At 31.3% G+C, this 22,935-nt stretch overlaps 1 protein-coding gene across 2 annotated transcripts in view; it reads right to left on the reverse strand.

Moving 5' to 3' along the window:
• The window catches only part of LOC118197326 (uncharacterized), a 46,381-nt gene extending 25,301 nt beyond the window's left edge, over positions 1–21,080 (reverse strand). Inside the window, exons 1-2 of one of the 2 annotated variants that reach the window (XM_035368820.2) lie at positions 20,710–21,080; positions 11,264–11,419 (exon numbers count right to left, since the gene is read on the reverse strand). In XM_035368820.2, the coding sequence (XP_035224711.2) occupies positions 11,264–11,419; positions 20,710–20,922 (369 nt within the window). In that variant the 5' untranslated portion in view covers positions 20,923–21,080. Of the gene's footprint in view, positions 1–11,263; positions 11,420–19,319; positions 19,512–20,709 lie in introns of those variants that run through there. The other variant, XM_035368821.2, reaches the window with a different exon arrangement.
• Between the last annotated feature and the right edge of the window lie 1,855 nt (positions 21,081–22,935).

Here is a 22,935-nt window from a genome sequence, read left to right on the forward strand (position 1 = left end):
TGTGGCAAGTAAAACACGACGTCCTCTTCATTTGAAATTTCTGAAACTGGTTCGATAATATTTTGTTTTAACTGATCTCTTAATACGTTCCTGTACTCGGAAAATAGATTAGGATCTTTTTTTAATCGTTTTCTAAGTCGATGAAATCTTTGTTCTGCGATTTCCCTATTATTATTTAGATTTGATGTGTCATGTTTCCAAGGCAATCTAACTTTATAGCGAGAATTTTCATATGTTATATTTGATTCGAAATATTCGACTACTTCATTTTCAGTTGAATCGAAGTTTTCCCTCTTATCAATAAGTCCTGAGTTTTCCAAGTCCCAAAATTTTGTTATTTGTTTGGAAATCAAATCTTCCCCTACAACTACATTGAAAGCTAAAGAGACATCATCATCACCTTTTCGTCCATGTAGGCACCAGCCGAAAATAGTTTCCACTGCAACAAGATTTTTGCTTAAGTATTTAACCTGTCCCATTACTATGTTGTAATAATAATCTGCACCAATTAGAATGGCAATGGGTTTTTTACAGTCGGGAAAATCTGCGAGCAGCAAATTTTTTAATTGTCTGTTTTGCTTAATTTCTTCTGATTTAGGAGGTGGAATATCTGCACCTGATATAGGAACAGTTACTAATAATTCAACTTCTATTCTAGAATCGGGAGAACTTCTATGTTCTAAAGTTAATTTAACTACGTCATAATTTTTTTGGATGGGAGAAGTATTTCCAAAAGTGTAGACAGTCAATTTTTCTTTTCTTATGACTTCGAGGTTTAATCTGTCCGCTAACTCGCGAGCACAAAAATTTTCATACTTCCACTATCCAAGAGAAGTCTGGCAAACACCTTTTCCTTAGCTGTTTTAACTTTTATCGTGCAAGTCTGTAAAAGAATTGTATTACGAGGGCCATCCAGGAAGTAGATTACGTTTCCGTCTGTGTCCGCTAGGGGCGGGGCTAGCGCGGCCATCTTGGGGTCAGAGCGTTGCGCAGCTCAGTCTGCATCTAGCCGTGCTAGTGAGAGGTTCGTGCTGTGCTCCGTTCAGATACTGTGACGGTTTGAAATGTCTGCGTTAATTGAAAATCCCGCGAGCTGCGAGGTGCGCTCAGTAATAAGGTTTCTGACTGCAAAAAACTGTAAACCGATAGAAATCTATCGGCAGCTTCGTGAAGTGTATGGGGACAACATTATCACTGAAGGTGGAGTGCGTCAGTGGGTCATAAGATTTCAAAATGGCCGAACCAATGTTCACGACGAAGATCGAAGTGGGAGACCCAGCATAGTGACCGCCGAACTTCTCGAAAAAGTCGATGCTAAAGTCCGTGAAAATCGAAATTTCACAATAACGGAACTTTCTTTGAGTTTTCCACAAATTTCGCGAAGTTTGTTGCACGAAATCATCAGCGAAAAGCTTGGTTACCACAAGTTTTGTGCAAGATGGATTTCAAAAATCTTGACAGAGGACCACAAAAATCAGCGAATGGCTGCAGCGTTGAACTTTTTGGACGCTTACCATAAGGATGGTGACTCTTTACTCGATCGCATCGTTACTGGTGACGAAACATGGGTGAAACATGTGAACTGTGAAACGAAATTGCAATCAATGCAGTGGGGGCACACAAGTTCTCCCCAAAAATCCAAGAAATGCATGCAAACAATGTCGGCAAGGAAGATGATGGCGACTGTTTTTTGGGACAGAAAAGGTGTAATTTTGGTGGACTTCCTGGAAAGAGGCACTACAATAAACTCTCAAAGGTATTGCCAAACTCTCCAAAAACTCAGAAGAGCAATTCAAAACAAGCGCAGAGGAATGTTGAGCTCTAAGATCTTGTTGATTCACGACAACGCCCGGCCCCACACGGCAAATGTCACTCGTAAAGTTCTTGAATCTTTTAAGTGGGAGTTGTTTCCTCATCCGCCGTACAGTCCCGACCTGGCACCGAGCGACTTCCACCTATTCCCAGCAATGAAGAAGTGGCTGGCTATGCAGCGTTTTGATGACGACGCACAGCTGCAAGAAGAGGTAACGAAGTGGTTGAAGGCGCAGGCGGCCGAATTTTTCGACGAAGGAATTTCCAAGCTCGTACATCGCTACGATAAATGCCTTAATTTGTATGGTGACTATGTAGAAAAGTAGTACTTGAGTGTGGCTTTCATCTGTATATAATAAAATTTGTTTCCTATACTTTGTTTATTTTTTTATTCCAAAACGTAATCTACTTTCTGGATAGCTCTCGTATTTGCATTATGTGAAACGGCCGAAACAATTTCTTCTTTCTGTTCCTTAGTTTGTCTATCATTTTTCGAAATTGATATACTATCCTTTTTATCACTTGGTGTATTTTTAACTATCGAACTGGATTTAAAACATATGGCTTCTGAATGTTTACCTTTGCAAATTTTACAAACTTTAGTTTGGCGTTGCCGGCACTGTGAGATTTTGTGTTTAGGGGCCAGGCAAAGAAAACAACGCGCTTGTTTTTTTAAAATATCTCTCTTCTCATTAACTGTAAGGCATAAACAGGACTCTGAGTCATGGTTTTGAAAACAAAAAATGCAGTTTCGATTTGATGACGCGGCTGCCATAAATTCATGTGTGGTGACAGTTTGTTTATGTTTCGGCGTCGGTGGATATCTGTTAATACCTTTCATTTCCGGGTTTGACTTGCGTGGAAAGGATAACGAATTAATCTTTTCTCGCGATTCTATTTCTAATCGGAGAAAGTCTAGAAATTTGTTTAAATCATAGGTTGAAGAATTTTCAGTATTTGTACGATGAAATTCTAAAGTTATATCGTTCGGGACAATTTTCATCAAAATTGGAATAAACATGTTGGAATATGTTTCTGGTTTCACACCGAATGCTAAAAGGCTTCTGACTTGAACGTTAATTGTATCATAAAGTTTTCGCAATTTTGTCACTTCACTTGAACTTTGAACAGGATTTAAATTTAAGAGATTAGAAATGTGTGTATTGATAATAAGGTCACTTTGGCCGAATCTATTTTTAAGAATGTCTATAGCAGAGTCATAATTAGCCTCTGAGATTGAGAGACCTTCTATGGCTGATGCTGCGTTTCCACATAAATAAGTTCTCAAATAATTAAATTTTTCTGTCTTCGAAAGTGTAACATTGTCAAGAATAGTGACCTTGAATGAATTCCAAAAATTCATCCAATCGTTATAATCTCCGGAAAATTTGTGAATTAACAGTTTGGGCAATTTCACATTGCCTTCAATCTGTCTTTTGGTTTCAACTTCTGTAGATGAATTATTTAAATTCGTGTTGATATTTTGAATATTGTATTTCCTTAAATAGTGGTTGATTTTGGACTTCGCTATTATTATTTTATCGTTATATTCCATAGAAGTGTTAATATCTGAATCTAATTTTGATTCATCTTCAATCAAATTTTGTATTTTTTCATTTAAATCATGTAGTTCCATTTCTTTACTATTTAACAATTCCAAACAATTTTCTAACTCTTCTTGATTTTCTTCTTTTAAATACTCATCTACATTTTTAATAATTTGAGTTACAGAAGCACGTATATGTGCTCGATTCTTAATTAGTGTCTTCTGTTCCATTTTAATAAATTATCAAAGGAGACTTACCGTGAGAAGTCTTCGCTTACAAAGCTAATCCAAAAGGCGAAAAACACAAATTTTCAAATTAATCAGATTCTTTTCTGTGACCGATGCACCATTATGTAACGAAAGTTCGGGGCCGATGCACCATTATGTAACGAAAGTTCTAGATCAAAGTCGAATCACTCATAAACCAAAAGACGAGATGCATGGCCTGGAGGGTTTTCCATAAATTTTAATTAAACTTAATATTTACATATATACAATGTAGGCTAAAATGCCCGAATCGAATATTTAATGCTCAAAAGGCAAGAACTGAATAGTTCCAGCTAAAATCTCAATCGAATTCTATTGCGTAGTGCATCGAAATTCTACCTTCAAGAAGAAGTATATTTTTTTTAAGTCACGTGTTCAGAAGGGGAAAGGTCAAGTAAGCCAATAGATGGGACTCCTAACGCCATCTCTTGGCGATATCAAAGAATATTCCTTAACACCCAATGGGCAGAAAATAACATTTTTGCTGGAAAGATTAGTAAAATGAAATGCAAATACAATTACTACACACTGAAACAATTCATTATATGTATGTATTTGCCTACTGTAACAGCATCAATTCATTTGAAAATAAAAGCAGAACAAGTACGCTTTATAAAGTTGTACAATGGAAAATATATTATGCTAGATAGTAAAGGGAGTGATTACAGGTACTCTGTAAAGTTTTTAAAAAGTTACTTAAAAAGAAGGGCTATTCATAGTCAGGGGTACTATTTTAAGAACTGTGATTCACTTGAAAACAGTACAGCGATCTTAAATGAAACACATCATGAAGTAATAGTATTATTAATGTTTGAAATCAGTGTTAATTGGATAGAGTGCTAAATAATTGAAATTCTACTGTAATTTAAAAAAGTTAGACTGTATTAGGAAGGGTATATTTAAACTCTCATTTTAAGTCTTGATAATTATGAAAATGCATTTGAAAACTGAATTACTTAAGTGATGAGTAAAATATTTGAGAATGTTATTTTTTTTTAAATTAAGAAACATACATAAAGTTTATGATTTTATCTACAGTTATTTTCAAACAAAAACTTGTAGGCTAATAATAAATAATAAAAAAATTTTCTACCACAAATGATTTATTGAAAAATGATACCACAGTATTGATAATTGTATATATATATTTATATATTTTTTTTTTAAATAATATTTAGATTTGCCAAAATGTGGCTAAAAATTTTTTCATACTTTGCTTGTAATTCAGAACTGTTTTACTATACCTATTAAAAAAATTCAAGATAACAGCATCTATATAACACCAAGAGTAGCAAAGGAAAACAATTACAAGAATTAAATCTTTTCAGCACAAACAGTATACAGCTAAATTAAGTACAACAAACCTTATCTACCTCAAAATTTTAAAAAATAGTGAATTAATGTCTCACAAAGAATATTTTTATAACAGAAAGAAAATATTAAAACTAAATAAATTCCCTAAATTATTATCATAATTCTTACTTATATTCTACATAATTTTTAGTTTAAATTTTATTATACTTTAACAATAAATTTAAAATTTGAAGTTTCTATAACTAAAATTTTACTAAGAAACTAAATCACAGCTACCTGAAAAAGTAAACCTAATTAATTAGTATTAAATAACACAACACATAACATGAGATGTTTACACAAAAAATAGACACTCAATAAAAGGAAAAAAATCCACACCTATTAAAAATTAACACATATTCAGAAAACTTACATATTTAAATTAAACTTAAAAATAGTGTGCAAACTCATTATAATTTACGACTATCTTAAAAAATAAATACTGAATAAATCAATCTAATGATTATTGCTAATAGTTAATAAATTTTATATTTAAAAATAAATATAAAATTTTATAAATTCAGTAGCACCTGAAGAACAATTACATTACATACAAGAAAATTATACATATATAAAAATAAAATACTTATAACAAAATATCAGTATTTTTAGCATTTTTTAGCCTATTATTAAACCACATCTTCTACTTATAGTTACATAAATACAAATGAAATCTAATGAATATGGATAAATTATCTAATATTAGCAGAGATTAACACTGCAACTACCATCTTTTTGATAGATCAATAGTTTTAGTAAAAAAATACACCAAATAGAATATGAAAACAAACTTTTTATGGAATGACCTGAAAGGCAATGAAACAAAAGTTACATTCCCAAAAGAATTAACTTCAAAAAATAAGAAGAAAAAAGTGTTTTTTTTTTTTTTTTTGTTTTTTTTTTTTTTTTGTTTTTTTGTTTTTAATGATTTATAGTGCTTACTAAGTATTGGCTGAACCCCTCAGTCATTTAGCCACCTCATTAAAGAGAATATTCTCAAAGATGCAATGCAAGAGGTATGCTGATATTTAAGCCACAAATTGGAAATAGATAACTAAAACATGTATGTCTCTTCCGAAATTTTAATATAGACCTAAGGATGTTGCAGTTGGCACTGCTAACTAACATACTGAATAAGCAATATTAAATGTTAATGTACTGTTCAGAGGGAATACAATATCAAAATCTTAATAATTAAAGCACATTATCAAATTTTAATATGAAAAATGATAACAGCATATTATGCAATTTAACTACTACTACTTAGGAAGATTTCCATAAAGCAAAAATGTGTCTTAACTGAATCTTCGAATTTCCTACATCATGCACCAAGATGAAGCTTGAAAATATGTTACAGCAAAATCATTTGCTAAAAAATGCTGAATTCATTATCCACCAATACAAATAGAAGAAAGCTATACGAAAAAATAAGGAAACTGCTTTTATTTTTAAAAAAAAAAGTTTATAGAGGTTGTTCGCACATTTTTTAGACGATTTTCATTGCATTTACAGAAACATTTTACCTAAAATTGCGTTTTAAATGTCCTATTTGATAACCCTTATTCTTCACTATCTTTCTACACCATAATCTGAAAAACAATAAGTATTTTATCCTATTAATGGCTTTCCAAAGTCCATGGATGTTGTGTGTCAAGGTCTGGACAATTCGGTTTTTAGAAGTCCAAAAATCGGTGTATGATAACATCAGGAGATTTAGTAGTGATATAAGTGAAGGGTATGTATGATCTTGATATACATTTCTTGTTCCATTTTTTGCAGGAAATTAGCAGTTGATTTTGACATGCAGCTGCTTTGCTTTGTCTTGATGCAGTTCTACAGATAGATGGCATTGTAGGTAAACAGAAGGTATTTCATATTTGAAAATTAAATATAAAATATGTTACTAAAAATGTGTGAAATTGACCTTAACAGTTTTACGCAATCTCTTTAATTTTTATTTCTCATTATATCAAAAACAGCAACAATACTAAATCCCATAAGATTCTTTGAACCATGTTCTAAGGTTTTTTTCTCTTCTTTGATGATAATAAATGGATCTCTTTTTATTGAGGGTCATTTAAATATACCCAAGATTCATCTATTGTGATAACAGTTTTCAATTTTTTGTCCGAATAATTGTTTCTCAGAGAATTCTGCAGCACATTCTGCTTTCGACGATTTTTCATTTTGTCCAAACAATTGTTTCTCATAGAGAATTCTGCAACATGTTCAGCTTTTCAGCGATATGTTTTGGAAAAGACGATGCACATCACGTTTTCCCGCCTTTTTAAGGATTGAAACCAGCATTAATCACTTTGTTTACAGTTGACACTAAGCATTTTAATGATGCAACTGCCCTTTGACTTCGCATATTTTCTCTTAACATTAAAGTTCTTATCTTTACAACATTCGAAACATTCCATTTTTGCCTTAGATATTCATTTTGATCAATTTTTCTCCTTGAAGCCAAACTCCGACGTTCTCGTTTCTCACTGACAATACTATCTATTGTTTGCTTTAGATATAAAAAAATCACGACTTTCACAGCATTTTTTAATAATTAAATATGAATAATTTTCTTTGGAAGGAACACAAACATAGCTTTCCATCCATTTTGAAAACAAAATTGTCAAGTGGCAGATGATAATTTACACTTTGGAAAATACAGTTAGTTAAAAAAAAATTCTTTCCAAGCAGGCTTCTTTTTTTTTTTTTTTTTTTTTTTTTTTTTACAGCAGAGCAAAATCATCTAAAAAAATGTGCAAATAGCCTTTTATTATAAGGCAAGCGTCGGCAACCTTTTTTGTCTGTGGGTCAAAATCACCAAAATGTGTGTACTAATTACAATTTGCTTTAAACATGAAAATTTGTCAGGTCAATTTAGTCAAGTCCGGCTCTTGGTTTGTCGTCTGAATTTTCTGCAGTTAAGTTGTTTCTATTCTTAAGTAAAATAAATTTTACAAAGTATTTGCTCCATTTAGAAGTCAAACCAAATGCAGACAAAATGGCAAATTTTTTCAGAGACGAAAACTTCATAAGAAGCGATGGCCAATATAAATATACTGATGTGATGAAAAGATCATAAACTTCCAATTTTCTCAAATCTTTCAACAATGTTTTGAATTAATCCATCCATAATACTGAACTTTTAAAATCAATAATTTCTAAACTAAAATTGTCAACTTTAAGTTAATGAAAATATTGCAAATCTAAAACATTTTCTTCTATTTCATCGAGCATTAATATAAAAGTAAACATTTTGTCATGCTATTTAAAAATTTGAAATCAACTTTCAAATTCACTTAAATTTTAATACATAAAATCCAACTTTCAAATATATTAAAATTGCTCTCTCATTAATATTTTCTTTTCCACTCTTTTTTAACAAGGAAAAGAAATGAAATTCCTTTTTATGTCCATTTCAAACAATATTAATCTCAAAGAAAAACTCTTCCATTCTTCCTGTATTTTCAAATTTGTATGGTTATTTCCTTACAGTAGTCAGCTGAAATCATTACAATGGTTCAATGTCTAAAGAACAAAAGTCTTAAAAACGACATTTTATCATTCAGTCTGAGATCATGTTCACCAATTTCATAAAGAAATATTGGACATTGCATTAATACAACTTAATGTATTAATGCAACTTAATGTATTAATGCAACTTATGTATTAATGCAACCACCTTAATAACAGTTGCCAAATTTTCAGAATGTGCTAAACTATGGCAACCATGAGCATGACCATTCTTCCAGGAATACAAAATTTTACTGAGAATTTTCTGACGGAAACAATGAGGAAATGCATCTCCTGCATAGCCACTGTTCCCAAGGGCTGCACAAAACCAAATCTCTACAATATTTCCTCTTTCCCCCCCCTCTTTTAAATGAAAACAAATTGCTCTGTAGTTTGGGAGAAGAGTGCAAAAAAATTACAAAACGATTTGAAGAAGAATGTAAGCATTTTATTTTTTAATGTTCATGAAATCCTTATTAATAATTCAAATCTGTATATTAAATTGTTAAAGTACATTCTCTTTCCATATGTTGATAATGCTTACTGATTGACAATAAATATGGATAGTTTGGGAATCTTTCCAAACAGAAAAAAGGCAAAATCATCAACTTGCATCCAATAAGTAATTTTTACCTCTTCATCTGTAAAAAAAAACTGCTAAATTGCACCAAGGTGGTTGCATTAATAAGTAAGTACCGAAATATTTGTAACCCATCAAAACACTCTACAAATATATTAAGAACTTTGCCTCAATTTTATCATCCTGTTTCAAAAAATGTAACTGCAAATCACCATATTTTTATTCAATTTCTGTCAAAGAAAGCTTTGAAGTGCTTCTGTACTAATGGTGATCGTGTTACTATCATATTTACAATATTAATATTTTCCATTGCATCTTAACCACTTGTGCTACGACTAAACTTCACGGTTGCGGTGTCGTGCACTACAATATAACAAGAGGTAAAGTGTCTCATTTATGACGCTCTGCATCTGCGAGTGCGATCCAGAGCTGTAACTTGAGAAATAAACAATCTCGTTGTTAGGCGACGTGTGCACCACGTTATTTTTATTTTTGCGCGCGGTTTGAGACAAAAGCATCTCGATGTGTGTGGCATGTCTTTCTAGCGCAAGTGGTTAAAGTTGTTGTGTAGACGGCTTTGAAAGTAAATTTTCTTCATATATGATACCATGAAATGATAAAAGTAAGCAGCCAACCTAACTTTTCATTAATTTCACGAATCTAAGTTTTTCCTCCCACAGGAAAACAATCTACATTTTAAATACAATACATGACCATTTTTTAACTTGATAAACTCTTGTACTTAACAAAAAATTGTTCACTTTGGTTGTGTCATTCACAGAAGCAAGCTTGCAAAGTTCTTCATTGACTTTTGAAGTAATTGATACATATCTAATAACAATTGAAGTCTACCCATATTATGTACACTTATACTTTCATTGAGTGCAATGCTAATTACATCATAGATAACGCATCATTTTGACCAGTTCATCAATACTTTTGGCCGTATCTTCAATGTGATGCTGAATTGTTCTAGCTGACGATAATTTTTTAATTCTCTCATTTGTTTTTTATTTGTGAAGTTGTTCATAAATGCTCATATTCATAATTGTTCATGAAATTCATAACTGTTCTGAACACTTTATGAATGAGTTTTTCAAAAATTCGCTGTTTGTAAACGGTTATCCATTGTTACCAAAGCTAGCAGATGTAGCAAAATTATGGCTGGTCACAAGTTTTCAAAACACAATTAGCAATGAATTCAGATTATTCATTTGGCATTTCAGTCGCGCATTTCTACGTTTTAAAGAAAAGCTACAACTTTGCTAAAACTGAGAGTAAGCTTAGAGAATGACCAGTATTGCTATATGTTTGTCAAATAATTAAGGATTGGCACTGCCAAAGTTATCGATTTCTCTCTGAAGTTAGGTTACAAATGCATGTTCATTACTGTAACTTTGTAATTAAACAAAAATGTTATTATTTATTTTCAGTTTATTTTTCAAATATTTGTTTCATATTTACGTTTTATAATTTTTTCACATATTATGCTTTATTTTCAAAATTCGTCTTGGTTACTTGAAATTATGAAATACGTAACTTGGTGACCTGTGGGTTATAGGTTGCCGAGCCCTGTTATAAGGTATGAAATTTTTCAATCTATATCAATTCAAGAACACGAAACATGTACACATGATCTAAAAAGAAAAAATTCAGTACACTATAAAATTATCTAAATCCTTTAGAAATTCTCACCAAGAAATGCAGCAATACACAGTGTAAAATTCATAACCCAGTAATTTTTGGAGAGACTGACACAGATTTTACTCAATAGGAATTTACAGAAATGAGAATGCTTCTAAGAAAGCAAGACAAAACAGCCCAAAAGTAAGTTTTATTCATTATATGCAACTAAAGGAACCGATTCTTTTGCAAATAATCCTACTGATGACACTAGCATTCATAATACTTTCAGATAATACAAATTTAATATCCATTGGTCAAAGAGTTAACAGAAAAGAAAAAAAAAACTGCTTTGTATGCCAGCAAGGCAAAAGAATTTTAAGTAGATTGCAGATGGTCAAATAGAAATCTCTAGTAAATACACAACTTTATTATCCATACCAGATAAATTCAAAGTATACTTAAAATGCAACAGTTATTTAGTTAAGGTAAATTTATAACTATAAATAGAATAAATGTGGTTTAAACTATTACTAAGAACTATAATAAATCAGATGGTTCCTTACTTTGACTTCAGGATTTGCTCCTGCCTGCAACAGCCATAGAACACAATGTGGATGTCCAGCCTCAGAAGCACAGTGTATAGGGGTTAAGAAATACCTGAACGACTGGACATTGACAACACGAGGTTCTACAGAAGCAACTTGTCTTATACAATCCAGCTAGAGAATAAATTAAAACAATGATAAGAAATAAAATGCTGCTTCAAAATCAAATTGCATAAAAGGTAAAACTACATTTTCATATGATTTTAAATGGAAATTCAAATAGTACTTGATAAATTAGTGATGAAAATTTTACTTTAAAATTTTTGCATCAGAAAACTAAATTTAATAGACATAGTGCAATGTCATAATGTACCAATATACACAGTCATACTTTCAAACTCCATGCTCCATAAAAATATATGATTTTTTTAAAACAGTTCAAAAGAAAATTCAGTCAAGTTTAGCTATGTCTCATCAAACTTTTCTAGGAATTGATCAAATGATACAGATTTCTCATTAACGAGAAATTACTTTGGATTAAAGAACATAAACATGGAATTTTTTAAAAGAAGGAGAGAAATTTCTCAGAAACCTTTTATACTTTAAAACAATTTTTCTTTCCCAGTACGTGAATAGGGAAATGAGAGTGTACAGAGAAAATTAACGCAAACAAAATTAATGAAATAAGGTCGATAGCATTTTTAAAAGCAAGATTATTGAGTTAAATTACAAATGAAACCTGAGATCCATTACATAAATTTCTTCTAATGGTTCTAAGTAATGGTTCTCAGGTTTCATTTGTAATTTAACTCCATATCAAAAATAAATAATTTAATTTTAAAATATGATTAAGATGCAAAACAAAGTGCTAGAAATTTTTCACATAATTATGCTCACAACTTTCAAGAGCAAAAACCAGATAAAATGGACCTTCTGCCCCATTTTATTTAAAAACTGGAATTAAAGTATATGTGACACATCCTTTTGATTTAGACATATAACAGTATATTTTATTCTTAATAAAGCGTTGAGGGATAGTAACAGTTGGACTTCCCAACAGGCCCTGAAAAAAATTTGAAACTGAAAAACTAAAACAATTTATAAATTTCAAATATCCCAAGAACAGGCAAATAAAGTGCCAAACAAGTCCAGACACCATTGGTAGAGTTATTCTTGCAAGCGTGCCAAGAAAGTTCAATTCCCATTTTAGGTGAGAAAAGAACGATTTTACGATTTCCTCTTTTATATATTCTATTTTTATTATTTACTGAAAATACTTGTGCCTTTTACACATGTGTGCGTGTGCAGGGATGCTTTGTGAAATCATCCTCAAAATTGATAAGAATTATATTACAACATCTTTGGCTAATCTAACATTGCTTTTTTGCTTAACTTTCCAACACTTTATTACACTAAAAACTATCCAAATGCTCAAATATAACTATTGCAGGAACTTTAATTACAGCTTCATCTTTTCCTAGCTGCCAAATAGAATTAATTAACAAATTACTAAAAACATGCGTTCTTTTAAATGTTGAAATAATACAAATCCAAGAATATTTCATTAAAGAATTTTGATTTTTTTAATAATGAGTACGAGGGTCTGATCAACAAAAATAAATGTTATAAATATACATATCCTATTAAAAATGGTTTTGTTTGCAGAATCAGTAACATTTAAAGACTACTGTGGTTGTTCTGTCAATTTATTAAGACAAAACACATGAGGACTAATTGCTTCTGATTGAGAAGCTTTCAGAAGATTTCTAAAGCAAATTAGCTCATATTTATGAAACTCAAGGGAAAAAAACCATGAGAACAACCATGCCTGCAGTTTCTTGTTCAGGATTTGAAGACAGATCAAATTTCAGTAATCTTATCTAATCTTATGAAAACATTTGGGTACTTTCTGGTAATTCACATCCCTAATGAAAAGACATGAAAAAGTATTCATGGGACAGAGCAATTAATTCATACTAGTGTCCAAAAGAATTCATGTGACAACAAAGGTATAGGTTGCAATGCCAATGTTGTCCAGATGCCAAGTTTGTGCTGTTCTCCGAATTTTTTATCAGAAAACAGAGCATAATAACAGATTTCTTGAAAAAGGTGTTTGTTACCAAAGTTTGTTGCCTTTTTAGTTTTGCTGATTTATTTTCTCGAATTACAGTAGTCTTTAATCCGGAAGTCCATAATCCGGACATCAAAAGCTACAAACTTTCTGCGCATGCGTAGCATTTACGAAAATGTATTACGGTATAAGCTAGGCTAAAATTATCTAATTATCTATTTTAGTTAATGTTGCAGACTGCGTTGTTCCTTAATCTTCTAGTTGGATCCGGCTTATTATTTTTTGAAGACTGTTAGAACAATTTTATAAAAAGTAAGCTTGAACTTTCGATTATGTCAAAAAGAGTTTTCGATTCTGGAGCTGCCAAAGGATCTACAAAGCGAAAGCATGTTTCGATGTCCATCAAAAAAAAAGTGAAATTGCTGCAAAAAATGGATAAAGGCATGAAGAAAGTGACAGAGACGTTAGTGAAAACAAAAAAATTTCGACTGGCAAGTAAGTCAGTAGTCTCGGCACAGCAATTACAGGACTTGAACAGCGGAACTTTGTAACTGAACAAGAAATTATGTTTGTTTATAGAATTAAAAAGTATTAGCACATAAAAAGAAGAAGCACATAAAAAGAAGAAGCAACTTAAACAACTTATATTGAAAGAAATGTTTAATAAAATAAACAAATAAATATTAAGTTTTTTTTTTTTTTTTGTAAATTTTAATACCCTTTAAGATCATAATTACTCTTTATTTCATAAATTACGGTTTCATATTTTAAATTGTATAATTTCTGCATACTATCTTACCAGATTTAAATTGATCTATAATCCGAAAAAAATCCTAATCCGGAATCGCCGAAGTCCTGAGGAGTCCAAATTAACCCTTTGACGCGCACGATATTAATTTTATATTTTTTTACATTAAAAACTCTAGAAATTGAATATTATGATCCTAGAGACAAATAATATATGAATTAAAAAAAATCTACTCTTGCCCATTGTTCTGTGGGTGGTGGTCGCACTGTGAAACCACCGCGCGTCTAGGACTTTGAAACTTAACCTAGGTAGTAGGAAAAAAAAACTTGCCTTTTTCCGTGCGCGTTTCCAATAAATGACGAAATTTAAGAATTTAAAAAAAAAATGCATGTAAGAATTGCATAATATATATATTTTTTACAAATTAAATTGTCAGAAAAACTAAAAAATAAACGTTTATGTAATTTTTCTATCGCAGTGAAAGTACCTACATTAAAAGGACGTTTGGCTACATGGATTAAAAAACTCATAAAAGAAAAAAAAATAAGGATAAAAATAAATACTCATAAAAATAAGAATAAAAAAAGACACAGTTTTTTTTTTTCCCTCTATTTCAAAGAACAAATATTTTTTGTGATACTGTTCAAAGCAACTTTTGTCTTTTTGGTACATGCATAGACCCACATTGTACGTTTTGCACGTGTGTCTTCTTCTATGATGTTACTTCCTTGCGCTACAAAATGTACACTGAGTGGATCTAAATTTCACTGGTATATGTCCAGCGTTATTTAGTTTCTTTTCATCTGGCACATGGAATTTGTGGTTTTTTTATGTTAATGGGGGGGGGGGAGCTTGGTCTTTTTGCTTTGGTACAGATCCTTTGTTTCCCATTCATACTTATTTTATTCGTATTTCATCTCAAAATAGTCAGAAAATATTTTTAATTTAAATAAAACTTTACACGATTTCTATTTTTAATTACAGCAAAGTATATTTACTTTAAATTTAAACCACAGGAAATAATTTATAATATCACAATATTAGCTTGGGGAGCAAGTGTGTTGAGGTCAGAGAAAAGTCTCTGGAAAAGAAAATCCTTTTTACTGGGCAGGTGCATCTATTGTTTAGTAATAAAATAACTCTGTGATTTCTAAAATCCTTATCTATATCCGGGTAAAAATAAACATTCCTATTTGAAGGCGTGACCACTGTGCCTCTAGAAGCATTGTGACACAATGCTTATAGAAGTTTTTTTTATATATGCAGTTTAATTTTTGCTATTTTTTATTGTTTACGATACAAATCATGATGTGCGATGAATAACTTTTGAAATTTAAAGTTGTTTATATTAATTAAGACACATTGTTTATATTAATCAAAGGAAGTTATTTTGTCTCATTGAAAACGAATTTTAAAAGACATCCTATTTGAAGTACTAAGACCTAAAACATGTAGGATTCTGTAGTCATTTTGTGTTATTTAAAAGGTAAAAGATCAGTAATCAATTGATTTTCACTCAAAATTTCGGAAGGAAGAGGAGGAAAAAATTCGAAAATTGGTGGTTTCAGGGCGCGACCACCGCGCGTCAAAGGGTTAAAGACTTTGTACTGTATTACTCTGGCACCATTTTGGAAACGGTTCTGGTCTTCAGCAAAAAATCTATGGCCAAAGAGTTCCCAAATGTTCTCCAAGGTCACAAACAAATATGCGACTTTTCGATGAAGTTGCAGATAATTAGAAATATCAGAATTTTTATAAAGACTGAAAGAGCTCTAAATTCTCACAGAACTTTATATGTAATTCTCACAGAATAATAAAAATTCTCACAGAACTTTATATGTAATCCTCTACAGAAATGCTTCTCTACAAAATTCAACTATTTTTTTCAAATAACACTTTTTATTCATTTCAGAGTTTATCAGTTCTTTGAATGGAAATTTTTTGCTTTCTCCATTCCTAGCTTAATGCGTTTCTAACTTAATGCAAATTTTTATAACACTGTTTATATATTACAAAAATTAAGTTTTGCAATATCATAAAATCAATTACTATTAAAATCTATGCACTTCTGTCTGTTAACATTTCCTCCAGAACTGTAGGGAGTTTAATTTCGTGAGAGGTACTCCCACATTTAAAAAATTCATGGGAATCCATTTTGACCATTCTTATCTTCATACGACTTCAATCCACCAAGATATTAATTTAAAAAACTCTGAAAGTGCTAATTTTCCCACTCTGCAAGTTGCTTTTTTGCTGAACTGCAGTTCGACGTTCAAATTGAAGGGCATACGAGGTGAATTTTAAAATTGTCATCCGTCTTTTCTAAACAGAGGAAAAATAAAATTTTTTATGGAACACAACTTATAAATTCTTCTACGGTCGCAGCCCACTCATCTGGCGGGCTTGCCTGCTACTTTAAATCACAAAATTTTAACTCCTGAATTAATGCTTTTAATTACTATAAAATAAGTACCCTGATAAGAAAAAAGGTTTTCTCATTTTAATTAAACTTAAATATTATCTAAAATCCATTTACTTAAATATTTTTTTAATCAAAATGATGTAGAAATCTTTAAGGGAAAAATCCATGTGAAATTCCATGTAGGAAAAGAAAAATACATTTTTCCTGAAAACTTTTATTATCCCCTTTCCATGTCACAGATCATTTCAAAATTAAGGTTAAAAGATTTTACTCAAAAAATGAAAAACTTCTTTTGATTTTATAATGCTTTTAAATAATCAATAGCTTCTATAGGATCTTTTAGAAAACATTAAAAGAGGGAAGCTTCTTTAGAATTACTGCTCAGTTATCTATATGCGAGACCTTTAAAAATTGCAGTTTCTTGTAGAATATCTGCACACTAAGACATATATTTAACGTATCTCACTACATAACTCTATAGGAGCTAGAGCTAAAATTTTATAGAATTGTATAAAAGATCAGGCCTACTTTATAGAAAATTCACCCATGATTCTAAAGACGTTTAATACTAGATTCTTTTTTTAAAAGAATTCTGTAATCTTCTTTTTTTAAGAGTACTTAATCACTGGTGAGCCCCAGAACTTTCAAAATATGATTTTACCACTGAAGCGAAGACATTAATTTTTTTAACTCAATATTTTACATTCCGTAAAACTATTTAGTGCTTAAAAAAATTAAATGAATGCATTTTTAAAAAAAGATTTTTTTTTCATTTCAGTTTTATGAAATTTAACACTTTTGATATTATTTTCAGAAATTAAAAATGTCTCATCACTTTTGTAAGCTATGTTTAACAATATATTTTGTCTTCTTGTCTAACGAAATAAAACACAGAGAAATTTAAGATTTTAATGAAAAGTTACTGAGTTACAAATTGGAAAAGAAACATGACACAAAGTTGCCTTTTAAGCTATTTTTCCCCCTTTTCAAATTAGCTTCGTTAAAACAAATTACTAATTTGAACTTTTTTTTCCACTAAGTTATCTTAGTTCTGAAAAAAAACATTAATATTCTTTTATTAAAAACTTGCTTTTTAATTTTCAACATGAGCCAAATTTCTAAGTGTTCTGAAATGCCATGCTAAAACTGTTCCTGACTGTAAATTTGTTGATTTTAGCATGTTTTTTAGTCTAAAAGGGCTATCAGTCTCGAAATACGCTTTTCATTGAAGTTTGGTGCCATTCAGAAGAATGCAAGATATTGTTTTTTCTCATTCAATCATAATCACAGGTTTTATCTATTAACTAACAAACTACAGTTAAAAGTCTTTAATCCGGACTTCAGTGATTCCGGATTATAGATCATCAGTTTAAATCTGGTAAGATGGCATGCAGAAATTATAAAAATATGAACCATAATTTATGAAATAAAGAGCAATTATTATCTAAAGGGTATCAAAATTTACAAAAAAAAAAGCTTAATATTTATTAAATATTTCTTTCAACGCGTACACATGCATAAAGCATACATTACGCATAGCCGAAATTAGAAAATTGCAACCAGAAAACTATTTGATGTGTATTTGTGATATTCATAATGATGAGGAATTTGATTTTAATCATATCAAAGACGGAGTACATAGAGATGAAATACTACATTTAGTAAGAAATTATAAGCCGAATAAAATAAAAACATCTGCCCTGAAGATAAGGATAGTGCTGACAGATCAACTTCCAGTTCATTGCCCCCCCCCATGTGCAGAGCAGCCTGAAATTGATAAACAGATTTTGAAATGGTTAGAGAAACAAAGGCTATGCCTTTATCCATTTTTTGCAGCAATTCCACTTTTTGTCTGAAAATGCTTTTGCAGTCTTATGATACATTGCCAAAACGAAACATGCTTTCGCTTTGTAGATCCTTTAGCAGCTCCAGAATCGGAAATTCTTTTTGACATAATCGAAAGTTCAAGCTCACGTTTATAAAATTGCTTTAACAGTCTGCAAAAAATAATAATCTGGATCCAATTAGAAGATTAAGGAACAACGTAATCTGCAACATTAACCGAAATAGATAATTAGATAATTTTAGCTTAGCTTATACCGCTCGTTATACATTAAATGCGCATGTGTAAACGTATTATGTGCATGCATCAACGTATGCACAGAAAGTTTGTAGCTTTGAGGTTCGGATTATAGATCATTCCGGATTAAAAACTTTTTGACTGTATATAAAAGCAACAGATGGAGTTCTTAAGAATATTACTTTTTAAATTTTTTAATCTGATTTATTTAAATAAAAATGCATTTAATTCACAATATGTCTAATTAAAAACATTGAACATTTTTATAGAATTATATTGAATGTTTTTCACTCGTCAAATTTACAGAAATAATATTTTTTTTAATACCAGGCACTTTATTTTATTAGCCTTGCACCTAGTTATTTTATTATGGAAGTATCTACTAGATGGCCACTGTTGCCTTCTATGAAGGGATGGACTTTTCCAGGATTCGAAGCCGGGCCCATCCTTATGGCCATCACAGTCACTAAACACTATACAGGCTAGAAATAATATACCTTCCAATGTTAGTCTAAATGTATATGCATTTAGATTTGATTTGATTTACTGCAATTTCTGACATAAAAACCTTACAAGGTTATCTGTACCAAACAAGAGATAAAAACAGTGAATGCAAAGTATGTTAAAAATTTCATATGAACAATTAATTATACATATTAGGTGAGGTAAAAACAGATTACAGTTTATAATAAAAGTTGGTATTCTTAAAAAACATATGCATCTAGTACGCTATAAAATGTTCTGCTACTCGACCTGGGCCATCTCTATTCATAATCTCTGTTGATAAACCATATTAAATTTTCAAAGAGATCTTTTAAGCAAATATTAAAATCTGAACCCTTTCAGTTTTTTACTATTTTTTCAGCTATGTATGCAACAACAAAAAACTTCATGCTCTGGTTTCCCTTCATCTCTTTCCCACCCTCCCTCAAAAGACTTAAGGGAGGGAATTAATTTTGATGTTTATCAGTGCTTGAATAAAAACAATCTTCCCACCGCATCCTAGACATGAGGAAGGGGTGCGGGGGAAAGGACCGACACGGTCTCTTGGCAACAGAGAAAAAGAGTACGTGTAGAACAAATGGAGCAAAGTGCAATGCTCCCAAACTGTTTTGATGCTCGTAATATACAAAGAAAAACATGAAATGAAGTCTAATAATTAATTTGTTAAATTCTCTAAAATAAATACGTCGTATTAAAATAAATCATTATAAAAAAAAGAATGAAAAACATTTCCATTCCATATATTCCCCAGATCACTATCGAACACTAAAAATATACTGAATCATAAAAGAATACATCCATTTGAATACAAATACATTTTGATGCAAATTTTAACTCTGACTAAATTCTTTAACACAAATCAAGTAGCATAGTAAGGAACGCGGACTCAGATACACATAAACAGATGTATCCTATCCTGGCGTAAAGTAAATAAAAAAACTTGTTTAACGTAAACATTTCATATGAATGGATTTTCAACATATTAGACTGTACTGAATTAATGAGCAAAAAATAAATTTACTGCAAGGTAACAAAAATAATTTCTCCAGCAGCATCACCGAAATTAGAAGTTTTACACACTTCATCTTTACTGCGATTGTTTTCATACAAAACTCAAATAAAATAATGTGCAATATACCCGACTTGCATATTCAAAGAGTCATCTGATTACTACCAGATGTCGATGAGCACCTGTTAGCTTACGTTTGTAGAAACTATATAAACTACCTAAAAATGTAATTTTAAACATGTATTACACTCAGGTGAAAAAAAAAAATTCTCGAATCACGAACAGAAACAAAAAACGTAGGAAACGCATACTGCGTACGGACATTGCAACAAAATTTCGTCGTTTAATAAATCAATCAAATCAACAGAGAAGGAAAAAGTGCATACATGCTTTTACTTTCATTTAACTGTACATATCCAGCATAAATAACTTCACGCTGTTTAATTAATAAAAATGCATTCTCATCGAAAAAAAAATTAAGCTTTGTACTTATTATTAACGTACTAAGAATGCTTGATACGTTCAGCATAGTACAAAACTACTGAGTTACAATAAGTAAGTTTTTACTACTTTGGGGAGGGGGAGAGATAGTAAGTGAAATAATACAAGAGATATACATGAACATCTTACATGTCCAAAGAGTGCTGCCCAATGAATAGGTGTCAAACCTCGATAGGGATCCTGCATCATTGCAAGACTTGGTTCAGACTGCAAAATTCTGCTTAATGAAGCTATATCACCATCTCTGCAAGCTCTGTGAGCTGGACAATTATTATGGAATTCCCTTTCTGGTACACAACCGGCATTTGATGCATTAAACATGTTTAAATCTGTAATAAACATTAAATAATACAGCTCAGATTAGAAAATTGATTTACGTAACTGGGTGGCAACGAAACGTAAAAGTAGACCTTATTTTTTAGACTTGTATCAGATTTTAATACAATAATTTACACATCCACTTAGAGCACGTTCTCACACTCTCTGCGAGGCAAATGGCGCGCGCTTTCTCGTACAGCCAATTTTCACATCCGGGCTCTGGGGTTACAATAAAATGAACTGCTGTGTTGTCGCCAAATTGTGCCAAGTAATTCTCGCAGAAAAAGTCCGTAAACGGAACTCTCGTTTGTTTCGGATTCGGTATTTCTACGCTTTCATTGCAACCAAAGCAATTTCTTTTGATTATTTTTGAATAATTTTTGTTACGCTTTTTCAGAATCTAAGGGATATCACGTTCATTTTTCGTTTAAATCCTTTTAATTTATAATGCAACCAATTAATAATATGCCCATTTACCGTGTAGTTTGAAATGATAGTTAATGAAAGATATTTCTACATAATTTCTGCTCAATTTTTCAATAGAGATTTTTAAAAAAAAAACTTCGTTTACTGCGTTATTTCATGTTTCAGTTAGGGCTTGATTACCGCCTACGCTCAGATGACTCGGGCTTGTGCTCTAGAGCTTTTAGGAAATCCCAAAATCATGTTTCAGTTCCTCCTGTAACAAAATTTTCTTATAATCATGTATAAAATCATGTTATAACCTTATTTTTCTACTACAAAAATTGGCTCATAATAATGTCGCATATGAAAAAAAAAATATATTCTATGTGATGCATTCGCAGGGATTCAAACTGGGTTCAAGCTACTTATCTTCAGCGGTCTTACTCATTTAACGGCTCGTCAACGTATGAAGATGAAAAGTGAAACTCTGATAACAGAAAAACGAAAAATACACATCCATTCACAGAAATTCAAACTCTGGTCGAAATATCCAGCTTCATCGGTCTTACCCATTCGATCGATGGTGAAGCAACGAAAACAAAAGAAATTAACAATGAATTAATAAATTGCAAGTCCTTAATTCTTCGGTATTAAGCCGGTGGCCGAGTGCTTAAGACTGCTGAATATTGGTAGCAAACTACCAGGTTCACTAACGGCCCAGCGGTAAAGTCGCTGAACACTGGTAGCTGGACTTAAGTTCAGTTCCAGGCGAACGGGCTTGACTGCATGGACGTTTTCGTGATATTCCCCGTGTGTAACTACGTGGATACGAAACAGTTTCTTTTAGAAAGTCTTCTACGAAGGCATCTCTTTTTATAGGCAGATAACCGTCGTGTGCTTTGCCGCATTGAAATATCCTATCCTTACAAAAATATCATAGAATTCTATTAAAAAATCCAATGTCGAACTTTTTTAGAATCCTCTAAAATTATAACCCAGTTTTCTATAATTTATGTCAGACATCTATGGAATGCTATAAATTTTTAGATATAACTTCTGTACAGTTATGTATGGAGATTCTGTAGAAATAACATAATATAAAGCTAGGCCAGCACTTCTGTAGTACCACTGGTGATTAAGGTATCGCTGAGCTAAGGTTAAAAGAAACGACACACCAGAGCTCTACCAGGCGCTCCGCACCAACGCGTGCCCGATTCCCAGGCAGCAACCCGCGAACCGGCATGAGCCCAATTGTCATGTTATAAAATTAAAATACAGGAGCACGCGCATTTAACATTTTAATAAATAGATATCTCGTAATTGCACTCTTTTGCTATCCAGAAAAATAGAGAAAACACTAGAATGTTCTCGTGCAGGATTAAAATGATTATAAAAGCTGGAGGAAAACATCTCGATTCAGTTGTTTACTTAGTTCTTGTTGTTAATTTTTTTCCAGCGTAGCTTTCTCTTCAAAGAAGTCTTGAGCTGCATTGCACGAGAATATAAAACAATTTTAATTACAAATTCTACTAAAAATAGCTAAATAAATACAAAATCCGTAACAGTATGTAGCATTTATTTAATGAATTTCAAATGTAATAAATTCATGAGGTGTTACGAAAAGTTTTAGGT

The sequence above is a fragment of the Stegodyphus dumicola genome, chromosome 6, assembly GCF_044657685.1.
Source record: "Stegodyphus dumicola isolate Sdum_Otavi_A_Nest chromosome 6, ASM4465768v1".
Taxonomy (NCBI): domain Eukaryota; kingdom Metazoa; phylum Arthropoda; class Arachnida; order Araneae; family Eresidae; genus Stegodyphus; species Stegodyphus dumicola.